Below are 23,840 nucleotides of genomic sequence, written 5' to 3' on the forward strand. Positions count from 1 at the left end.
TATGGTGATTAGTGATCTCTTGAGCTGGCACCTTGGACCTTCTTTATTATTATATTATGCTTTTCCAGCCAGTCGAAGTACGTTTAAGTAAAAGACAAGTTGTTGCACTTTGCTACTTGGAAGACAAAACCTAAGGTCAACATGAATGTCTGATCCTACCTTGCAAATGGCACTATATGTGGCAATAGTGATGCATTACACATAAAAGCAAAAACAATAAAGGATATTTCAGCAAAATTATATCAGCAAATTGAGTGTTTGAAGTTTTTGATGAACTTACAGCATAACTCGAGTTTGATGAAGTTACAGCATAACTCAAGTTGTTATCAAGACACACAGAAATCAACTCTCGGCATACAAAACGCAACAGTGGTGACAATTAACAAACATACTTTTACGTAAATAAGAAAGAGCTGAACATTAAAATCCAAGTAACTTAGACAACAACAAAAACAACGTCAAAATAAACCAGTAAATAGTAAAAAATCTCTTCATGCTGCAGTGCATGCTGGGAACATAGCTGTTAATTTCAATAACAGTATATATAGTATGTAATTTGACAGCTATATGCTGCTAAATTACAGTTGTATACTGTAGCTGTTAAAACAGTATCTAGCTGTTAATTTCAGCAACAGCAAGACACTGTTAATTTTACAGTAACATGCTGGCAACCCTACTGCCAGTTCTTTACTGTTTTTTGACGGGAAAATCTTTAAGAGTGTACAAGAGATGTAGGTTTTGGTTACATTAAGGTGCTTATGGTGGAAGTTAATGGGACCAGTTCCTAAATACACACTGAAATACACATTGTTTCTAAAGTATGGCCATAAGATGGAAACATAATGTTAACTTGATTTTGGTGTGAAAAAATTGCTTACTAACTTATCAGGGTAAAGTTATAACTAATATTATAACTTCGATGCCATAAGAATGCAACAGCAATTTACCAATGGGCCAATCAATGGTAAATTCTCAGAAAACAAGTCTTATTATTATACAATGTTGCTTCTCAAGTGAATTTATCTTGCAATGATGTTTAGATATTTTTACTGAAAACCCTTACATGACCAAACATTTTGATTGCAAAGCATGTTATTACTCCCTTGATGCAATTGACAAATACCAGCACACAGCTGCACTGCGGCCACACTGTACTTCAGTCAACCTGGATGAACCCTGGGTATGAGACCTCACAAACTTACTTAAAAAGAGCCGATTTGTGAGTATGAACTTGCAAGAAGTGAGAAAAAGGCAAGAATATTTTCACCCCTCCCGCTGAAACGGCACAGGTTTTTTTTCAGACACACAGTTCGGCTGCATGCGAATGGAAAACAAAGAACAGGAAGTCTATTCATTAGCTACAACCCCCCATGGTCCACAAAATATTCACAGCAACTCAAAGCATTCAGGAGAATGATCAGTCTTCTTGGGAAAGTTGCTGTCATAAAGATTCGGAATGATACGTTGTGGGAAGCGCAGGAGAATACGAGGAACATACTGTAACGGCGCCTCCTTTGTCACTGTGCTTTGCTATGCGGCACTGTTCCCGTTTTGCTATAATCTTACATCCATTGTAAGTCTAATGAAGATAAATAATGCAGATTACCTGTATTTCTCCAGTGACCCCTTTGGAGTACACCTGGGTCTGACTCACAACCGTAATGGCTGCACCAAAATCGGATGGCCCACCATTTACCAGCTTTTTTTCTATCATGGCAATGTACCACAGTGCATGCTTGTGTATTTTTATAAGGTTCATTGCCAACTTATATAGTTGCAATGTAATGCTTAGTTGCAATTCATGACTGGTTCCACACACATAGGAACACACGCTAATCCTCCTTGGCACTGTAATGGCTCTGCAAGTGTTCCGAATTAGACCTTAACATGCTGTCATCTCTCACTGAAAGGTGATAACAAAACAAAGTGATAACAATATATGAAATAAAAATAAAGAGAAGAAAACATTAAACCAAGTGGCATATGCAAACAAATTATGGTAGACCTTTTTGTGCTTGTTCTATCATTCTTTAAAATAAATGGCACTTTTGTTTGACATTTCTTTAATTCAAATAAAAAAAAAAAATAAAAATAAAAAATCTAAAGACATTTCTTTATCTAATGACATTTGTACATATTAAGTGTGAATGCTTAAGTTTCAAAATACTTTTTGGCAGGGGCGGACTGGGAAGAAAATTCGGCCTGGGATTTTACATAGAAACTGGCCCAAAAGTTGTTGGGGGTGGGGGGGTTGCTGTCCTTTTCTGCATATCGCTGCCCCCTTCCACATATCACGGCGCCGTTTTGTGGCATGTTCTGCATAACGCGGCAGCCCATGCGGACCCATTTCGCGGCCGGCCCACCGGGAAAAGTCGCACTTCTCCCAAGGGCCAGTCTGCCACTGCTTTTTGGGGACTCTGTAAGTTCATTTAGAACAAAATAAATTGTGCTGATACCAGTAATACATTCAAATGTATTGAAAGCAACTGTCAAATATAAAGTACAAGTTTGGAGAGTGGACAAATACATGACCCAGCTACAAGATTAGCAGTTAAGAAGCAGCTGCTGGCCTGAATGAGTTTTGCAATATTGCTCAAAGCAGACTGGTCAGAACAAGTGTAAACCTCCATAATCAATACCAAATTTTAAAAGCAATGAAAGAATGTCATCCTTAATATAGCTTCATCTCCTGTTAAACCCATATCCTGGATTCATACAGTATATGGCAATGTAATGTCATAGCATATTTCTCTCCTAATGCTCTTTTCATCCCAGTTTTCTTTTGTCTGCAAAATCCCCAATATTTTTAAGACTCTCTATCACACACTGACACAAAATGTACAAACAGTTTGTTGTTTGTAGAATCCACCTGACGAACACACACACACACACACACGCACACACACACACACACACATACACACACCCGCAGAGAGATGTTGGTGCGGCTATCCTTATGAGGACTTTCCATAGACATAATGATTTTTATACTGTATGAACTATAGATTCCATCCCCTAACCCAAACCTTACCCCTAAACCTAACCCTCATAAAAAAACCTTCTGCATTTTTACATTTTCAAAACATTGTTTAGTATGTTTTTTAAAGTGATTTGAATTATGGGGACACATAACCAGTGTCCTCACAACCAACATTTATAGTATAATACCCTTGTAATTACCAGTTTGTAACCTAAAAAAATGTCCTTGTAAACCACCCAAACTCACACAGAGCAGTCTATCAAAGCAGCTAAACAAGTACACCGAGTAAAGACATGTATTTACTGTAATGCTCTCCAAATTAACTGACACCAATAGGAAAATACTATCTTATTTTCCTCTTTTCTGTCAGACAGGAGGGTACTGGTGTAAAGTAGCTCACAATGTAACCTAAAAAATGTGTTTCATGTGATAACCTCTAAATTAACTGGTCAAAAATGTTGTTTCATATGACTAAATTAATATGAATACAGTAAGTTACACTAAGAAAACTAATTTTTAAAGATCTGATAAAGTAGAAATGACATTTTAAGGTAACAACTGCAGGTTACCACTTTTTACAGTGATGCACATTATATACAGTATAAGTCTTTAGGTAGGTGTAATACTCTGAATCTGTCTATAGTGTATTTCTGTGTGGGTGGGTGTAAGAGTAGATGTTAAATATCGGAAACATTGGTAATATTGCTGAGGACAGTCCAGTGAGGGTGTTTCCTCTCTCTCATCAGTTTGGAACACTCCAGGGATAGATTACACTATCACTCTTGCCCACCTGCATGCTGTAAATCTATTCCTCCCCAGCAATTCATCTTCTGGACTGGCTACTGAGATTTACATCCTGGACTTCTTACACATGGTCTAGATGAGACGGAAGTGCAAGACTGGCACTGAGAGGCGGTCCATGGTTGATGGATAGAACAGTGTGGGTTGAAGGATACAGTAAGTGTTATTTTGCTGTTTCAGCTAATTGCTTTTGTCATAGTCTGAGTGTGAATCTGTGAATACGGTTCTGCATTTAAGTGGCAAAATCATCTTTAAATTAAGACTTTTCATGGACTACACCTAATTTTGCTAATAAGCTGAGTGTAATCAACAATCTAAGTGTATGGTGTACTAAAGCTTTGTGACTAGGTATTTTTTTTACATGGTACACTGAAAAAAGGGGTAACCTGCAATATTTACCTCAAGGATCATCTACTTGATCTAACTCATAACTTTTATTGGTGTAACCTAATTTGTCACATTGATTTAGTCAGATTAAATTACATTTTTGACTTGAATAAAACCAATTCATTTATTTGTTACCTCAAGAAGCTTTAAGTTACCTAACAAAATGTTTTTTTAAATTACATTTTTACAGAAAAGCACAATTTAAAAATTATTTCCAGGTTATCCATGAACATGGTAACTCTGTATCTCTCACTTTATTAGCTAAACATAATCAAACAGTATGCCATTTGAATTTGTATTCCAAGGATTTTACCTCAGTGCCTAAATTCAACATTACAACTTAAATATCTGTGTAATGGTGGCCTTTCAAACATCTGAGAGCTGAAATGAATGTAGATGTCATGTAGAATTTTGAATTCTAGAGCCAGTGACAATGATGCAAGCAATATTATAAAAAGAAGCACAGAAGCTATTAGGAAATATTTGATCAGTTCCCACTTGCTGGTTTGTTCACTCTGAAGGCGCCTTTATCTTGGTGTTTTCAAATGTAACGTAAAGACAGGGTTTGCAAGCCTTGAGCCTTTAGGGTCATTTGGCGGACAAACCTTACGGAAAAACTGACAGGCAAACTTAAAGCAGATGTTGAGGCCATGTTTGCAGATGTGGCCAAAGTCACTCATCTTAAACTTAGTCAACATATGGCCATGATACAGTGGCCAAGGAAGCTTATGCCTTCTCAATCACGATCAAGATCAGTATCCCTGCTGTTTTTTCACTAATGGTAACTCGGTCAGCATACATACATTATATTTTGTCTTTGCATATTCAAATCAGCAGCCTACATTTTTTGAAATAATTCTAAAAATGGGTCTATAGAGTTTTTCCACTGAGCAGAGGATGCATGGCTGTTGTTTAGAAGCAGTAAAGGATGTGTAACCTGGTGCAGTACACAGAGACCCAGGCAATCCTCTCTGACTCCTCTGTGCCCTAGTGAGAATGAAGAGCATTTATTATGCTCTGTAACCTCACAAGGTGACATTGCTATGCCAAAGTCAGCCATCAGTGCATCCACTGGAGCATGACAGGAAATCAACAGTCTGCGTATGTTGACCTGAGTTACAGAGTGCATGGTTTATTTGTGTGGAGATTTCCCCAGGTACTACCCAGTGATAGTCCCAGAGGTGTGCCCATAATCTGTGCATTTATCTGCTTTCATATCCACAACATTGATAACACAACAAAAGCGTGGGACAGCACTGTGTCAAAGATAAAATTAGAAAACCTGTTGAATTATATACATCGGTCTGTAGTAATGCGCATTGCTGTCGCTGTCCGTGGTGCTGAATATGGAGCCGCTAAAACATCATTACCACATAGCAGCACACTTTAGGACAGGCCTTAGAGAAGGGGGGCCGATATATTTCTGTAACAACTGACAGGAACACGTGTGCACATGCTGAGATGGACCCTCTAATGAAAATGGGGGGCCACTAAACGTCATCTGCCGTCGATGAAAGGGTGGAAAGTATAGGAAATGACAGCAGCAGCAGCATGCACTGGTCTTACCTTCCAAGCAGCATGTCCTCCACAGTCCCGAATGGGTCATCACCTCTTCGTTCTTCTTGCTGGTCTCGTTCTCGTTGTTGGACTTGATCTTACACACGCCGCGCGAGTACAGCCAGTAGTCCGTGCCCACCGCGATGGTCATGAGACTGAAGGCAGCGAACGCGCCCACCGTTGTCAATAACATCTGAACTCCGCGGTCAAACACGCCCATGTTTCCGCATTCCATGAAAGGGGGACCCCCTTTCCTCTTGATGTATAGGAAATAAATATTTGAAAATTTACGAGACCAAACCAAACTAAAAAAATGGGATATATTTGAGCGAAAGGAGGGGGAAGGGGGTGGATGCGGTAGGAACCTTATGGTTGCGTTTGGGTGAGAACCGATTAGGGAAGAAACAGGTGAGCCTTTCAGGCTAATTTTTGGAGAGGAACGGCAATATTTCGCCCGCTTTCCCTGCTAATGTAATGCTGTTTTAACAGAATGATTTCACGCTCTTATAACGTTTGTCGCTTCCTTTTTAGAACGAGGTAAGATATGCAGCAGCTACTGCTACAGCTGAAACTTTCATTCACGCTGAATCAAAGATAATATAGCAATTAATTGCCAAGGCCTTTAATGACGGCCTAAGCATGCAATTCAAACGAAAAAGCAATAGTCGTGTTTATTTGGCGACAAGTGAATATGATCTTAAGCCAATGTCGCAAGCAATCTGACAGGGGTTTCGACCAATACTTGGTTTTAATTATGACAATTTTGGCGCACAAATAGCCGGTAGTTTGTATATTTTGATTTGTTAGAAAATGAGGATATACACAGCCTTGGGAAGAATGTGCAATTCAGATGAAAATGACTGGCGTTAAATGGGTGGAGAGTTGATGGAGTAATGGAAGGCGAATCTGAATATATCTAAAAAATTCGATGTGTTACAACAACTGTTGACCTACGTAGCTGCAAATTGCTTAAAAAACACGCCGTCCTCTCTTATTATCGCTAAGCAAACCCTAGTCTATTCTAATCAGAAGGGAAAGACGGAGAGAGAAATTAAAGGACAGGGAAAGCTCTATTTATATTGGAGCAGAAACGATAGGCTATATGGATGGATGGCCAGGATAGTCCAGTTCAAAATCAAAGAAAAGAATGTCCAGAAAAAGACGGATATTAATCTAAATATGCGGCCGCCGCTATGTACCATCGATTTGACAAATCAAGTCAACGATGGAATGAGAAAATTCATCGAGAACAAAGTAAATTCATAAACATAAATGACGGAAATGGAATAAAAGAAAGAACTACTGTATATCCTTTTTCCTAAAATTCTGATCCCCAGTTTCCATATGTATCTCCTAGCTCTTTGAAGGTTTCTTCCGAAAATGGCAATATACTGTTGAATAGGGTACCGTCGACGATCCGGTTGGAGCAGGGAGCATCCAGCAGAACGAGCCGACCATTACTCGTCATAGAGCCGGCTAGAGGAGACCGAGAAGGCGGAGGCGCCGGAATTGCTGTATTCTACGCCCGTCACTGATGCTCGCTTATCCAAATCCGCGTTGGCTTTGTCGCACCCAGAACTGGAACCAGTACCGTCCCGCGTGCAGAGCCCTTGAGCCATGTAAAGGAAAAAAAGACCTGAGATGAGGAACGCGATGTGCTGGGAACGAAGGATGCGGGTCTGGTTCTCTCTCTCCCCTTTGCTTGTGTGCTAGTGAAGATTTTGGAGAGGGATGGAGGCAGGCGTGCTGTGGCTCGAAAAGAGGGAGAGAGAGAAAGAGAAAGAGAAAAAGGGAGAGCCAGAGAGTGAGAGAGAGAGTTAGTGTGAGAGCGGGTGCGCGAGTGTGTGTGTGTGTGTGTGTGTGTGTGTGAGAGAGAGAGAGAGAGAATTATACAACCAGAGAAGGGATGTGCGGCGACGGAAAAAGGCCGCTGCATGATAGAGGGGTACAGGTTGGAGATTTGAACACCTCAAAGCCGTGACAGTGCTTGCAGTTAAAACACTCTAGTTTGGATGGAGCAAAACATAGGTTACCGTATGGATACAAACGTCCCTTCTGACATAAATGTAATGGGGTTTTAATCGACGATTGCTCACTGATGAGACAAGGCTGAATTAAGGCTCGACTGCTCGGGCTGCTTGGAATTTTTATTTTAATGCAACCTACTTTTAGGTTATTATAAGCCCTTTCGTCTTGACCGTTCCGCCCTTTCAAATGAAAGGGATAGTTCACCCAAAAATTAAAATGATCTTATCATTTACTAACCCTCTTGCTATACCAGTATGACTTTCTGTCTTCTGCAGAACACAAACTAAGATTTTTAAAATAATATTTCTGCTCTGTTGGTCCTCACAATGGAAGTGAATGGTGGGCAGAACTTTGAAGCTCCAAAAAGCACATAAAGTCAGCATAAAAGTAATCCATACAACTCTAGTGGTTTAATCAATGTCTTCTGAAGCGATATGATAGGTGTGGGTGAGAAACAGATAAATATGTAAGTCGTCATTTTTATTTGTATAGCGCTTTTCACAATGCACATAATTTCAAAGCAGCTTTACAGAAAATCATGCATTATAAAAAATGAAACTGTAATATCTATAAAGTCTTAGAGTCATCATTGTGTAGTTTGATTAAATATGTTTGTAAATTGTGTATAGAAATTAAATAATGAAATAATAATTGTATATAGAACACCTGTGAGCAAGCTGAAGGTGACTGTGGCAAGGAACACAAAACTCCATAAGATGTTGTTTAATGGAGAAAGATAACCTTGGGAAAAACCAGGCTCTCTGTGGGGGCAAGTTCCCCTCTGGCTAAACAGCATGAATATAATGCTAATATTAGTTATTTATATGCAGTGCAAGTCATGGTTTAAGATTAGTAAACTAATTAAGTGTTAAGGTCCAGTGTTTAAAAAAATATTTTTTAGTTCATTTGAACTGTAAGATTAATGACTAATGTCTTTGAAGTCCATCCTGGATTAACTGCAGAAGTTCACATTGATGCATTGTCCTTTGTTAGTTGGCTGATGAAGGCTTTTGTTGGCAATTAATTCATAGTCTATGTATGCCATTTCAAGAGTGTAGTCCATCAATAGACAAAAGTGATACAGGCAGAGATCAGTGAGGTGCATCGCAGTTGAACCTGGCCGGTAATTTCGGTGAGGTCTATCCTAAATCCAAGGTTCAGGCAGTTGCATATGAAGTATCCGATATCTTACAGTTGGAGCTGGCATCAGTTCATCCTCTGAAGTCCATTGTAAAAGACTGAAGTGATGTCTGGCTGGCACCAGTTGCATTTAGTCATCATCACTCAGAGACACAAAGCAGGTACGGAGCTGGATCTGGCCGGCTATATGAATCTCGAGGTTGACACATGGAAACAAATAGAATAATATTAGAGAAGATGGCATTAAAATTTTGGCAGAGTTATAGATCATGATAAATGTTTCTGGTTCCGGCAGACCTAACTAAAGCAGCCTAATTGTGAGTTTATGGATAAATTAGGTGTTTGCCTGGCTAAATAGATGAGACTTTAGTCTAGACTTAAACTCAGTGAGTGTGTCTGTGTCCCAAACAGTGTTAGGAAGACCATTCCTTAGTTTAGGAGCCAAATAGGAAAAGGATCTACCTCCTTTTGTGGATTTTGATATTCTTGGAACTATTAACAAGCCAGAATTTTGTGATCATAATGAACGTTATGGAATATAGCGTGTCAGAAGGTCACTTAATTACTGTGGAGCTAGACCATTCAAAGCTTTGTATGTAGTTAACAGAATTTTAAAATCTAAACAAAATTTAACAGGTAGCCAATGTAACGATGATAAAATGGGGATAATATGATCATATTTCTTGGTTCTAGTCAGCACTCTGGCAGCTGCATTTTGAACCAATTGAAGTTTATTTATTGAACTTGCTGGACATCCTCCCAGTAATGCATTACAATAATCTAGTCTTGAGGTCATGAATGCATGATTTAGTTTTTCGGCATCAGCAATAGAGAGCATGTGTCGTAACTTAGCAATATTTCTAAGTCATTTTTACTATAAAGTCTCCTCCCTGCCCAGTAGGTGGCAATATGCACAAATAATGTGAATAGCCAGAAAAGCCATAAGAAGAATGTGAAAGTAAAAGTGGAGATTTACAGTAAAAAATGGCTTAAATATTGATCAGTTTTTCACACACTTATCATATCACTTCTGAAGTCATGGATTTAACCACTGGAGTCTTATGGATTACTTTTATGCTGCCTTTATATGCTTTCTGGAGCTTCAAAGTTCAGGCTACCATTCACTTGCATTGAATGGAACAACTGAGCTGAGATATTTTCCCAAAGATCTTCATTTATGTTCAGCAGAAGAAAGAAAGTCATACACATTTGGGATGGCATGGGGGTGAGTAAATTATGGGAGAATTTTCACTTTGGGGTTTCTATCCTTTTAAAGCACAGACATGTCTGCGTTTTGTCCTATTCATTTCGCAAAAACATGTTTGGTCTGAATGGCCCCTAGGAACATTTCCCTACACCCGCTCTTGCACAGTGTTTTGAGAGTAATGAAGCAGACAGCTCATGTAGGTGCATGCCATGTAATATAGCGTGTTTGTATAGCAGGTTAAGTAGGCCGAACCCACAATTCTTAGTTAAACAAACGTTAAAATGGGTCATGATTAAAAAAAGGGTTCATTGGATTTGCATGTATACCAACCCTCATTTAGAGCCCTTTTAAGTTTCATGCACACAGCAACCATCTAACTTCCCCCTCCACCACCCCTTTCTCCTGACCAAAGGACATGCTTAAAATTCAAGTCTGGTACAGTGCTGGCCCACTCCAGATTCAAAGCCACAGACGACAGAGATGAGGAGAGCACTGACAGACCTGAGGAAGGGGACAGGATATATAGGGTAGTAGATCTACTAAAGCAGGGAATTGGAGAGTGTGATTTCAGACCTGAAGGGAATGAATGAGGTAAAAATGCATAAAAACATCTTCGCTTGTGAACACACATAAATAAAAACCACATTACAATCTAAACTGTGATTATCAATGTGGGTGAGTGGTGAGATGCTAATGTGTAAAGATATAAAATGAAGCAGCATATACAGAAATATAGTATGCATAGTTTGATGGTGGGGACAAAGATAGAGATGGTGTTAGAGCATGGGACAGAGACTGGCTTGTCTCCATCATTAGTCTCTGTGTGTTTGCCCACTCTGTTCCTGCACACTAATCCGGCCTCTATTAGCTGTGTCATGATCACTGGAATGAACAATGAGCAAACAGGAGTTCTGGCTCAGGCCACTGAGCCCGAGTGTGTGATCTACTGTGAACCAGAAGGGAATGATTGAATAGACATGAGTGAATGGGTATTTTAAGGCCAGAAGTGTCTGAGGTGGTAATCAGTTTACAGTGTAGTGGGTGTGTAGTGTCCACATGTTAACCAACACAGATGTTAAAGCTGATAGGTATAATTCTTTAGATGTTTGAAATATTTTATCCGAGCCCTGCAACATCTGTAAGTAAGCCATTTGTAGACATGTTCCTACAGCTACATTGACTCAACCTATCGTGTTGGTTTGGGTCGGGACTATCTGTTTGTTCAACCAATGGAAGACTGGGGCAGTATTCTGGAAAGCTGTTTAAACAGTCATTATTTTTGCAATAGAGCACAATAGTCAGGTTCCGGTGTTGTGCCAATTTCTGACTCCCTAGCATCCTTATGTATAGGGCTGGGTGTAAGGGTGGGCTTTAGAGATAGGGACCAATGACCCCCTACTATGTTCCTACTATGGTTAAGGTTAGGGGTGGGCTTTAGGTATAAGGACCAATCAGGTAGTTGGGAGTAACACTCTGGCGGGGAGTCTGCACAACACTGGAAGTAAAATCCCATCCATTTTCTCCAAAGGCAAATTTTTAATGACAAATTTTAAACCTTTAAAGACAGACCTGCTATGAGCTTTGATGTTGTTAATCGATGGATAATGCTCCTGCTGATGCCATCAGTCCACGTTATTTCAACATGTTTAAAAGCTGAATTCCTGGTGAAGAACCAGCTCAACAGGTGAACGCCCACTCCCATGAGCCACTGTGATTGACGCAATCAAGTCAGTCTCTCTACACTCTCAAACTGCTTATATGTAAAAGTCTGAATATTTTGCAATAAACTTAAAATATATTGTTTCTATACTTCTTATCAACAACATAAAAACAATATATTTTTTAGATATTTCCATTATTATTAAATTTCTTTCTTTCTTTGCAAAGCTTAAAGGAATATTCCGAATGTTCAATACAAGTTAAGCTCAGTCAACAGCATTTGTGGCATAATGTTGATTACCACAAAAATGTGTTTTGACTCATCCCTCCTTTTCTTAAAAAAAAAAAGAAGCAAAAATCGAGATTACAGTGAGGCACTTACAATGAAAGTGAATGGGGTCAATTTTTGGAGGGTTTAAAGGCAAAAATGTGAAGCTTATAATTTTATAAAAGCACATATTAATTCTGTTCTGTTAAAACTCATGTATTATTTGAGCTGTAAAGTTAATAAAATTGTAGTTTTACAGTCATTTTAGGGGTTTAGAGTTTGTTGACATTACATTGTCATGGCAATGAAGTTGTAAAATTGGCTATAACTTTACACAGAAAAGGTTAGTAATTGATTTTATCACACTAAAATCATGTTAACATGCATATTGTTTGTCTTGTTGCTATACTTCTGAAAAAGTGTGTATTTTAATGTTTAAAAATTGGCCACCGTTCACTTCCATTGTAAGTGCCTCACTGTAAACCAGATTTTTTCTTTTTTTAAAGAATTTTTGTGGTAATGAACATTATGCCACAAATGCTGTCGATTGAGCTTAACTTGTTTAGAACCCAGAATATTCCTTTAATGAGGTGGTACAAAGTCTTTCTAGCAAGTCAGTCCACTGTCAGCCATCTTCGGAATGCTCCTGGGTGGCTATTTCCAGTCATGCCAGTGCAGCTCCAATCTACTTGAATGGGGGAACACTGAAATCTCAAAAAAGGTCAAGATTACGATCAAAGAGCATATTTTAAATCAGCAGTAAAATCTGACAAAACTAGTATAATAAACTGTGCTTATTTACCTCATATCATGCTAAAAAACACAGTTTTCCCGTCTTGTATAGCTAATGTGCATGCGCATTCTCGAGTTGATTGACAGGTGATTGTCTGTATCTAAAAGGTGATTGGCTCTTTTACCTGTAAGGTGGAACTTCCTTTCTACATCCGTTGACCGTTGGGCGCTAGAGCTCCTTGGCTGGGAGTTCCAATTTCTCCCATTCATTTTAATAGGAGTGTCCCGTCTCTGCTAAATAGTCTCTGATTGTAGTTCATTCCCTCATGAAAGACGTAACATAAGTACACAGTCTTGTACCTTTGTTTTTTGTCTAATTTTCAATTTCAAATCAAAGTTTGTAATGTTGTGATGCACCTCAGAGCTGGTTGGTTTGGTTCATGGCTTAGAGCTATTGAAGAAAATCTTCCAAAACCAAGATGGCTAAAAAACTGGACAGGCACTGTGGAACTCTATTCTATTCAGAGGCGCTAGTGGTGCAGAAATCACACACTTCAGCTTTAAATCGCACGTATATTCGTATTATGCCATAATTTGTCTGAAATGCATCAATCATTGCCAACAAAGTATATTTACTGTGAAATAGTAGCTGTGCTACTGCTCTGCCTGTTATCAGTTTACAGCTAACACTTTTAGGTGTATAGAGTTTATTATCAGAGGATTTAAAGTGATACTGAAATTCAGTACATCTCCATTATCCCTGAGCAGTGGGGGGCGATCGTATGGTTTCAAAGCTGCTGCTAAAACAGCTCTCTAATAGTGTGGCTCCTGCTGGCTTTGGGCCGCACTGACACATGGAAAACACTGACTCAGGAAACCATTTCCTACAATTGAGGGTGTTGTTTGTTGTACGTACTCACATTACATCCTTCCCTCATGGACCTTTAATGTCAGCTCAACGTTAGCATGCAAAAGACCCATGCTAATCAACCGCTTGTTAAAACACCCCTTGAGCACTGGCTTAAGGAATGCCAATCCTGAGCATGGCTGTTCATGGGCAGCATGGCTCTTTATGCTTAGCTCGGCTCCACATCTTGCAGGTGTCCAGTGGATGCTATGGTAGGGTTGAGATGATACTGATAGTGTTGCCAACTATTTCTCATGGGAAGTCACCAAAGGCTCACTGAAATGTCACTAAAAGTAGCTAAATCACGTGATGACGTCATTTATTACTGTACGTAAGATATCAAATTTACATACGTAAATGAATTGGCGTAAAGAGCAACGGCAGTTCTTTAAAGGTGTAGAACCATATGTTGTTGTTTTTTTAATTTAACTAATGATTTAACAATTAGTATTTAACTACTAATCATTTAGCTATCACTAACTGAACTTGTCAAACATTCAGACAGTGGGGGATTTCTATTTATTTATTTATTTTTTATTGATTTTGTTTTGTAATTAAACTGCATTATTGAACAATGACAAAGTCCAAAAATATCCTAGCATTAGCAACCAGGGGTAGGCAGTGGTGTAGTGTTGGGGATGTTTTTTATTATTATTTATTTGTAAACATGGATCTATATGCCTTAAATCAAATCAAATCAAATCACTTTATTGTCACACAGCCATATACACAAGTGCAATGGTGTGTGAAATTCTTGGGTGCAGTTCCGATCAACATAGCAGTCGTGACAATGATGAGACATATACCAATTTACAATAACATCAAATTAACACAACACAATTTAAACATCTGTTATACACATAATTACACTCAACAGTATACAAATAATAACATACACTGTACAGTATACAATACGCACAATATAGATACACATTATTCAATAAAAATAAAAAATAAAAATATATAAAAAAGTATATATATAGAATGTACAGTATTGTACTGTATTGACATTCAGGCTGTCGGTTGATAGTCAGTTGTTAAGAGAGAACATAATATAATAATAATAATATAATTTATGACAGTCCGGTGTGAGATATAAGAGTAAGGGTAATAAAGTGCAGTGCTGATGTATTTTGATCGTGGGAGATCAAGAGTTCAAAAGTCTGATTGCTTGGGGGAAGAAGCTATCATGGAGTCGGCTGGTGCGGGTCCTGATGCTGCGATACCGCCTACCTGATGGTAGCAGTGAGAACAGCCCATGGCTCGGGTGGCTGGAGTCTCTGATGATCCTCTGAGCTTTTTTCACCCACCGCCTTGTATATATTTCCTGGAGGGAGGGAAGCTCACCTCCGATGATGTGTCTGGCAGTTCGCACCACCCTTTGCAGTGCTTTGCGGTTGTGGGCGGTGCTATTGCCGTACCAGGCGGAGATACAGCCAGTCAGGATGCACTCCACAGTGCAGGTGTAGAACCGTGTGAGGATGTGGCGGTTCATTCCAAACTTCCTCAGCCGTCTCAGGAAGAAGAGGCGCTGATGAGCCTTCTTCACAACGACTTCAGTGTGGATGGACCATGTGAGTTCCTCAGTGATGTGGACACCCAGGAACTTGAAGCTGCTGACTCTCTCCACTGGTGCTCCATTGATGATGATGGGACTGTGTTCTCTGTCTTTTCTTCTGAAGTCCACCACAAGCTCCTTTGTCTTACTGACGTTGAGGGAGAGGTTGTGCTCCTGACACCAGTGTGTCAGAGTGTGCACCTCCTCTCTGTACGCTGTTTCATCATTGTCAGTGATCAGACCTACCACCATCGTGTCATCAGCAAACTTAATGATGGCATTGGAGCTATGTGTTGCCACACAGTCATGTGTGTACAAGGAATACAGTAGTGGGCTGAGAACACAGCCCTGTGGGGCTCCAGTGTTGAGGGTCAGTGATGAGGAAATGTTGCTGCCTATTCTAACCACCTGGCGTCTGCTTGACAGGAAGTCCAGGATCCAGCTGCACAGCGAGCTGTTTAAGCCCAGAGCCTGGAGTTTCTCATCTAGCTTGGAGGGCACTATGGTGTTGAATGCTGAGCTGTAGTCTACAAACAGTATTCTCACATAAGTGTTGATTCAAGGTTTCTGATTCGGATAGATTCGTACAGTTCTGGTCGGAACGACTTCCTCTACGCACGTTCTGATGAAACACATTACGCTATCAGCGTAAAGCTCGATGTCGTCATCAGAGGTGGACCGGAACATCTCCCAGTCCGTGTGATCAAAACAGTCTTGTAGTGTAGAATCTGATTGGTCCGACCAGCACTGGATCGTTCTGAGGGTGGGTGCTTCCTGTTTCAATTTCTGCCTGTAAGCGGGCAGAAGCAGAATGGAAGAGTGGTCCGATTTGCCAAATGGTGGGTGGGGGAGGGATTTGTAGCCATCCTGGAATGGAGAGTAGCAATGGTCCAAAACCCGGTCCCCTCGTGTGTTGAAACTAATGTGCTGGTGATATTTTGGTGCGACTGATTTTAAACTGGCTTTATTAAAGTCCCTGGTCACAATGAACGCGGCCTCAGGGTGCGCGGTTTCCTGCTCACTTATACTCCCATACAGTTCCTTGAGTGCCCGGTCTGTGTCGGCTTGTGGGGGGATGTACACAGCAGTGATAATGACCGCTGTGAATTCCCTCGGTAGCCAGAATGGTCGACACAGAAGCATAAGAAATTCCAGATCAGGAGAGCAGAAAGACTTGATAGAATGTACGTTCCTCTGATCACACCAGGATTTGTTGATCATAAAACATACACCACCACCTCTGCTTTTACCTGAGAGGTCTTTCGCTCTGTCCGCTCGGTGCACGAAGAACCCCGTGGGTTCAATGGCTGAGTCTGGAATCTCCGCAGACATCCAAGTTTCTGTTAGGCAGATAATGCAGCAGTCCCTTGTATCTCTGGAAAGAGATCCGCGCTTTCAGCTCGCAGAGCTTGTTATCCAGAGACTGAACATTTGCCAGTAGAATAGTGGGTAGCGGGGGTCGATTTGCGCGGCGTCTTACTCTGATGAGAACGCCGGCTCTGTTTCCCCTTGTCCTCCTGCGTTTCCGCGGCCGTGCTGCCCAGACAAAGGGCTCCGCTTGCGTGTTTGTAAACAGTGGGTCGGCATTGAGGAATGTGAAGTCCGGTTTACGGTGTGAGATTGCTGAACCAATGTCCAAAAGTGTTTGTCTGTCATAGACAATAAGGCAGACAACATCCAAGACAAAAAACATAAGAATTGTGAACAAAACAAACAAAACATTACTATGTTGTGTCGGAGCTTGCAACGCAGCAGCCATACTCGGTGCCATCTTGAGTCCAAACTTATAATGCCTCACGTGGAGCCAAGGACATAAATTTGGCTTGAACATTGGGGGGTTGCAATGTGAAGCATTTACCCATGATTCCACTGATCCTGGTATATATACTCCTCCCCAGAATATACACCCCTGCATGGAGCTGTTTTGGAGATAATATATATATATATATCGTTTTTTTTTTTGTATTTTTTTTTATATCTGTTGTGTGATGCTGAACCATCAGTGTGTATTACTTGTGCCAGTGTTACTGTGTCACAATGATTTTTGACAGTGACACCTCATCTGTTCATATCACTTATCGCTACACTTTATTATAGATCAGGGGTTTATATCCATTCCATTCTCTCTCTCTTTCTCTCTCTCGCCCTGCTAGATAATTTCTCAATGCTCTTCTATCACTGTAGGCTGACTTTTCTAAACAAAGAGCATGCATGTGAATTGAGGTTGAGATTGTCTTAACAAATACCAACAACACATAAGCTCGTCAGTCATTCGATTTATAGAACATCCATATGCACATAACATATCTTGAAACATAGGAGGGCGCTAGAACACAGAGAAAAATGAGACATCGTTCATGATAGAGCTGATGTTTTTTTTTTTTTCGCCAGGTGTGAAAGAATGTCACTAAAGCAAACTACAAAAATTGCTAAAATTGTCGTTAGTTGCTAGATGGCTCTTTTACTGACTAAGGGGGTCAAAAAGTTGCTAAATCTAGCGACAAAGTCGCTAAGTTGGCAACACTGGATACTGAGCATGGCTCTTTATTTGGCAGTAATGATGTTTAACACCTGTTCCCTTTCTATTTCGGTCACTTGCATCACATCGCTGACACTTATGGGAAAAACTCCTTTTCTCCGATTTCTGAACTCCTATTGGATCACGCCAATTCAGATGCAACTGAACTGAGCCAATGGCATTCGTGTCTGCTCAGCCATTGACATTGAGCGCGTGGCTCTCAGCTTTCTATATAAGCGGGCGGCATAATGCCATCAGTCAGAATTTATCTCCTTCACTCCTGGATTTCACAGTTGAATCGCACTTATCTGCAGTGGACATCGCTTCCCTTCCTGAAGACAACCGCTCCCCTGCTGTGCTCCGGTGAGCTAAAAGAGATGAATATTTCCACGCACAACCTGTTCCCACGTCTGACGGCCACAAGAGCTGTGTTTTCTGTCTGGGCCATGCCCACGCAGAAGCAGCGCTGGTCGAGGCTGAATGCCCACACTGCGAAGCAATGTGCCACAAAATGCTCCACGCTTGGATAGCGCTATTTAAGTGCAATGACCCGACCGCTCTCGCTCCATTGCCTCCCCCATCCTGTTCACTAAAAGTGCTCGCCCGCCCGACAGCGCTTCTGCTCTTGTGCAGTTCGGTAACAGTGAACATGGAGAAAAGGACAATGACGACACCATATCTCTCACGGCTTCAGACCTGTCAGCTCGTCTATGTCATTAGAGGACGTTGCTTCTCCCCCCCTAAAAGGCGGAGACTGTTCTTCGACGGCGGATGCGGAGCTTGTCTGCATTCTCACTAAGGCTATAGAGGAGCTTTAGCGCGAATGGTCACCTCCGTTAGAGCCAACTCGTTCTCAGCTGGATGAGTGGTTTTTGCCGGGCCGCCAAACTAAGACCACCCCACATAAACCTGGCCCATTTTTCCCCAAAGTCCATGTTGAACTCTCCAAATCGTGGAGTCCACCATACTCGGCGAGGCTGCACCTCTCCAATACAGCAGCTTTCACATCTGTCGACCGTGGAGACCAAATGAGATATGGCTTGCTTCCTCCTGTTAAACAGGCAGTAGCAGCCCACTTATGTCCCTCGACTCAAGCTGGCTTGAGATACCGCCCACTGCTCCCATCTAAGCCATGCCGGCTTTCTTCGACACTAGCGGGACGTGCCTATAATACAGCTGGGCAAGCTGGTGCCGCCTTGCACACGATGGCAGTGCTCCAGGTCTACCAGGCCAAAATTCATAAAAAAATGGATGAATCCGGTCCCGACCCGACCATGTTCAAAGAACTTCACGTCGTGACCGATTTAGCACTAAGAGCAACAAAGGCCACCGCTGGAGCGATTGGGCGCTCCATGGGAAATCTGGTCATCCTAGACCATCACCTTTGGCTGACACTGACTGACATGCACCGGTATCCCCCGCTGGTCTCTTCGGCAACACAGTGGAAGCCCTATCAGAGCGCTTCCAGACAGCCCAAAAACAGCAACAGGCTATGAAGCATTTCATGCCTAAACGAGGCAGTACCGCTGCTCAACATAGCCGTTCACGCTCCGTTTCAATGCAGCGCCCCCCCGAAACAGCAGCACCCTAACCCCTCCCCAGGCCCCTCAGGGTCCATCTGAGCCGGCCGTTCGCCCAAAGAAGCCTTCCAAGCTATCCACAGCCACCATGCCAAGGGCCCCACCCATCGGGAAAACCTTCCTCTGATCAGCCTCAGCGTTCCTGACGGCTTCAGCAGCGTGAAGAGGAGTCCGCGTTGTTCATCGCGGGAAGCCCCACCCCCAGACGGACTCACAAAGAATCCCTGTTCTCTCCTTCCGCCGTTCCTGTTCACAATTGTTTATCTGTGCCAATAAAGTTTATGAAAAATGTGCACTCTACCCGACTTTCCGGCAGTGCGAAAAAAGAAAAATGCACAAGCACTCACGAAAAGAGCTGTTCCTCTTCACGCACCCACACACATCCTACAAACCATCAGCCCCACCCCTGGGCTCTTCAGTGATCTCTCTATCCCCACTGTCCGAGCTAATAAAAGTGTGGGAATCCCTTTCCGGCATATCAAATTGGGTGTTAATAACTCTAAAGCACGGTTACACATTTCAATTGCGAGACGGCCGCCGCGCTTCAATGGCGTAATGCCATCCACAATGTCATTTCAAAACGCTCACATTCTGCGTGCAGAAATCGATAGCCTGCTAGCAGTACAGGCAATAGAACCTGTCAAGCTCAGCGAGCGTCAAAAGGGCCTTTACAGCCGTTGTTTTCTTGTCCTGAAGAAAGATGGCGGGGCAAAACATATGGAATCCTTAATGGTCCTCCGACTCAAATGGGGGAGGATAGAAAGCCTGAAAATTAATAGTCTGTGAGTGAAATGATGTAGAAACGACCTTGGGAAAATAACTCAAACGAGGTCTTAACACCACCCTTGAACACTCTGGTGCAAAATCCATACATAAGGGATTAACCGACAGGGCATGCAAATCACTAACCCTTTTAAGCGACGCCAATGCCACCAGCACGGCCATTTTAAGAGTCAAAAAACTTATCAGGGACTGTTGCCAAGGGCTCAAACTGAGCACCCGAGAATGCCTCCAAAACAACAGATATATCCCATAAAGGAATGCAGACGGGACGAAATGGTCTAAGCCTGTGTACCCCACGCATAAATTGAGAGACAAGATAATGTCTACTGACAGAGACTCCATTGATAAGCGCATGCTCAGCCGAAACAGAGTCTGTTGCCTTGGAAAAAGGACACTCTTGTCTAGGTTTACAAACAGCTCTAGATTGCTCAGATGGCTGTGAATGACATCTCGATGTTGGGCAGACAAAGTTTTCAAGCACCAACCAATCATCAAGATAATTCAAAACACAGATGCCCTGAAGCCTCAAGGGAGTCAAAGCCGCATCCATGCATTTTTGTGAAAGTGGTGCCATTGCAAGACCGAACAGAAGGACATAAAATTTATATGCATTGCCCCCGAAAGCGAATCTGAGAAAGCACCTGTGCTTCAATGCAATCTGAATATGGAAAAAGTGTCCTTCAAATCTGTTGTCTCAAACCAGCCCCCTGGCTGTACTTGTGACATTATTTGTTTCTGCGTCAGCATTCTGAATTGACTTTTCATTAGTTTGGAATTCAAACATCTCAAATCCAGAATGGGATGCAAGCTGCCATCTTTTTTTGGGACCAGAAAATAATGGCTGTAAAAACCGCATTCTCTCTGAGAGGAGGGAATCTCCACTATTGCCCCTTTTTCTTAGAGAGAATGAATTTCCCGAATCAAAAACGGGGTTTCTTGCACAGAAACGTCTGTCAGAATGACCCCGTTGAACACTGGCAGAGTTTGCCTGAATTGAATTACGTAACCATGCTTTATCATTTTAAGTACCCAGTTTGAAATGCCCTTCAGCCGCTGCCAAGCCAACAGATGGGCAGGCAGAGGGATTAATGCATGGCTTTTGCCTGCAGCGCGACCTGTAACCACTAGATGGCATGCTAGGCTTACTTTTGGCGACTGCCCTCAAACCAGCGGCACAGCGGAGGGAAGCCTTCGCTCCTCTGCTACTGAGACTGGTTGAAGGGAATTTGATAATGTTTTTGCCTTTATTATACTCAGGCATAAAAGATGAGTGCCCTGAGATGCCTTTGCAGCTAGGACACTGACAGAATAAACCTTTGCCCTGGTAATTTGAATGGGTAAAAATGTACGAACATTGGGGGAAATGTTTATTTGGGAAAACTAGTTTGCCACAACGGCCCCAGCATTCTTTATGGGGGGACAATGTGTGGTGCTTATGTTCACTGTGTGTCTTGTGTACACTTATGTTTGATAAACTTTGAATTCTGTTATGCATGTCTCAAAACCCTTGGTCATGGAGACAGAAGCTGAATTCAGAATGTGATTTTTTAATGTTCACTCCCCAGCGCAAGCTGCGGGGGGAAACTGAACTATATTGTGGCTGTTGGGTGTTCGAAGCGTGAACAGCAGTGAACTCAACCCGATACTGTTTGAAGGGCAAACAGAAATGACACGGATACATTTGTACAGTCCGGTTTTGTTTACCGAATGGAGGCTCATGCTTCATTTCCCTGCAAGTTCATCAGGCTCGCTTCTGGTGTCCTGCCGGCCGTCTAAAAGGGGCCGGTCCAACATCCATGCCTACGCGGATGCACCCATGATGGCGGGAACGAACAAGGACTCCAATCCTTCTGAGGGGGTACAAAACTTGTGTCCGGCGCCTTATGTGGTTCTCTGGTGGGATGCTTCGAAGATACCGAATGTGAAATCTGACCGCTAGGAGGCAAGGCTTCAGGCTGCCACTGACAAGATCTTTGGATCCCATGGCGTCCTCATCCTCACCGCTGAAGGAAACTGCAGTGCGAGCCTCAGGGCTAGGACTCATATGCCTGCATATAAACTCCATGGGAGAACATCTAGCCGAATCCGGGGAGAGTGACAGAGAGAACTGTAAGTTGGCCTGCTGCTCTACTCCCATCTCCTAGGAATCCGCGCCGGCCTCCCACGAGTCAAACGGTCGCGTGGTGCTGGCAGACACATGGTCTGCACCAGCATGTGGCTTGACCAAATTTCCAAAGGAGGCGAGCCTTTCACAGAGCATCTTAACATTCATTAAATCACACTATGGGAAATCCGAACTCTCCAACACGGTCTACGCGTGGTGAAAGCCTAGATAGGCAATACACATGTTGTGGGAATCTTCACCGACGATGAACGGAGGTAAGCACTTCCTAAATTACATTCTGTGTTACCACTCAAAAGGGAGAATAATAATGATCTTCGCTTCGACGTGAGTCTTTGGTAAAGTGACGATCAGACCAGATCATGTACTGAAGAACAGAAAATCTGATTCGATGGCGCAAAGTGAGTGCCTTTATGGAGCCCGTGATGTAGCTCCCTAAGGGTGTCACTTAAGTGTCATCAGCCAATAAACCTGTGTGATTGTATAAGGGCTTCAGATCACGTGACACTCAGGGCATGTTCCCAGTGCGACTACGCAGCTCGAGTTCCTACAATAGGGAACCTAGTTTTTTAATTTTTTTGAAGAAAAGGAGGAATGAGTCGAAATTAATTTTTGTGGTAATCAACATTATGCCACAAATGCTTTCAATTGAGCTTAACTTGTATTGAACCCAGAACATTCCTTTAATTACAGCTCAAAAGTAAAATAAATAAATAAATAAAATAAATGACACAAAACCAAAATGAAATTATTAAATAGCTTAAGCAGACACATAGTTTTATTATCTAAAACTACAGTATACTACATATTATAGGCTAAAACAAACAAAATAAAACTGCCTATTATATACTATTATATAGAGAGCAAGTCGAAAGGGTTAACAGCAATACTATATAGACAGCTGACAGGTAAACAAATGCACGCGATGCCACATGTGGTCGGTAATTTCAGAACTTACCTCAGTCTTGTATTGACAATGGATGACTGACTGTGGAGAAACAAAGTGCTGTTTTACCCTCAACTTCCTTTTTACAAGGATTCATTAACAAAGGAAAATGCATTTACCTCAGCTGTTGCGATGTTAAGTTAACATATAGTCTTGGAGGTGTGTCATTTTTGTGGGGAAAGTACTCAACACTTTAAAGTTTTGTCTGGTGTTTGACCAAAGATATATCTCTTTTTATGGTTGTGCAGGTTTATTTATCATGAGTTGCTCATTGTCCTCCCTCTCCCCATTCCAGTAAATGATGTTTGAAATGAGCAGAGCTTATTGTGTTGGCTGTCACTACATTAAATAATTCTACAAGACTATATTAGATTACACCAGCATCATGTAAATAAGACTTCATTACAATCAAGTTTGTGACAATTATCAATAGCTCACTGCTGATAACCATTTCATAACTTGATTTTCTGAATAGGTTGCATCAATTTCTGCAGCAGAAATGCTACTGGTGTAAAATCACAATCGTCATTTGCTGTGGAACTTGTTGTGATGCACTGCTTCGGTCCGGCTCACACACTGATTCGCTGTGCGATGTAAAACAGGTGTAAAGGTGCACTCAGTATGTTTTTAGATGGGTTTATTCATCCCATTGGTCCCAGTACTTGTG

At 41.7% G+C, this 23,840-nt stretch overlaps 1 protein-coding gene across 1 annotated transcript in view; it reads right to left on the minus strand.

The window, feature by feature from the left end:
• Positions 1-7,458, minus strand: part of LOC127449782 (voltage-dependent calcium channel gamma-2 subunit) — a 108,191-nt gene extending 100,733 nt beyond the window's left edge. Inside the window, exon 1 of the mRNA XM_051713327.1 lies at positions 5,735-7,458. Coding sequence (XP_051569287.1) covers positions 5,735-5,960 — 226 coding nt within the window. The 5' untranslated portion in view covers positions 5,961-7,458. The remainder of the gene's footprint in view (positions 1-5,734) is intronic.
• Positions 7,459-23,840: the final 16,382 nt, after the last annotated feature.

This window comes from Myxocyprinus asiaticus, chromosome 13 (assembly GCF_019703515.2).
Source record: "Myxocyprinus asiaticus isolate MX2 ecotype Aquarium Trade chromosome 13, UBuf_Myxa_2, whole genome shotgun sequence".
NCBI lineage: Eukaryota > Metazoa > Chordata > Actinopteri > Cypriniformes > Catostomidae > Myxocyprinus > Myxocyprinus asiaticus.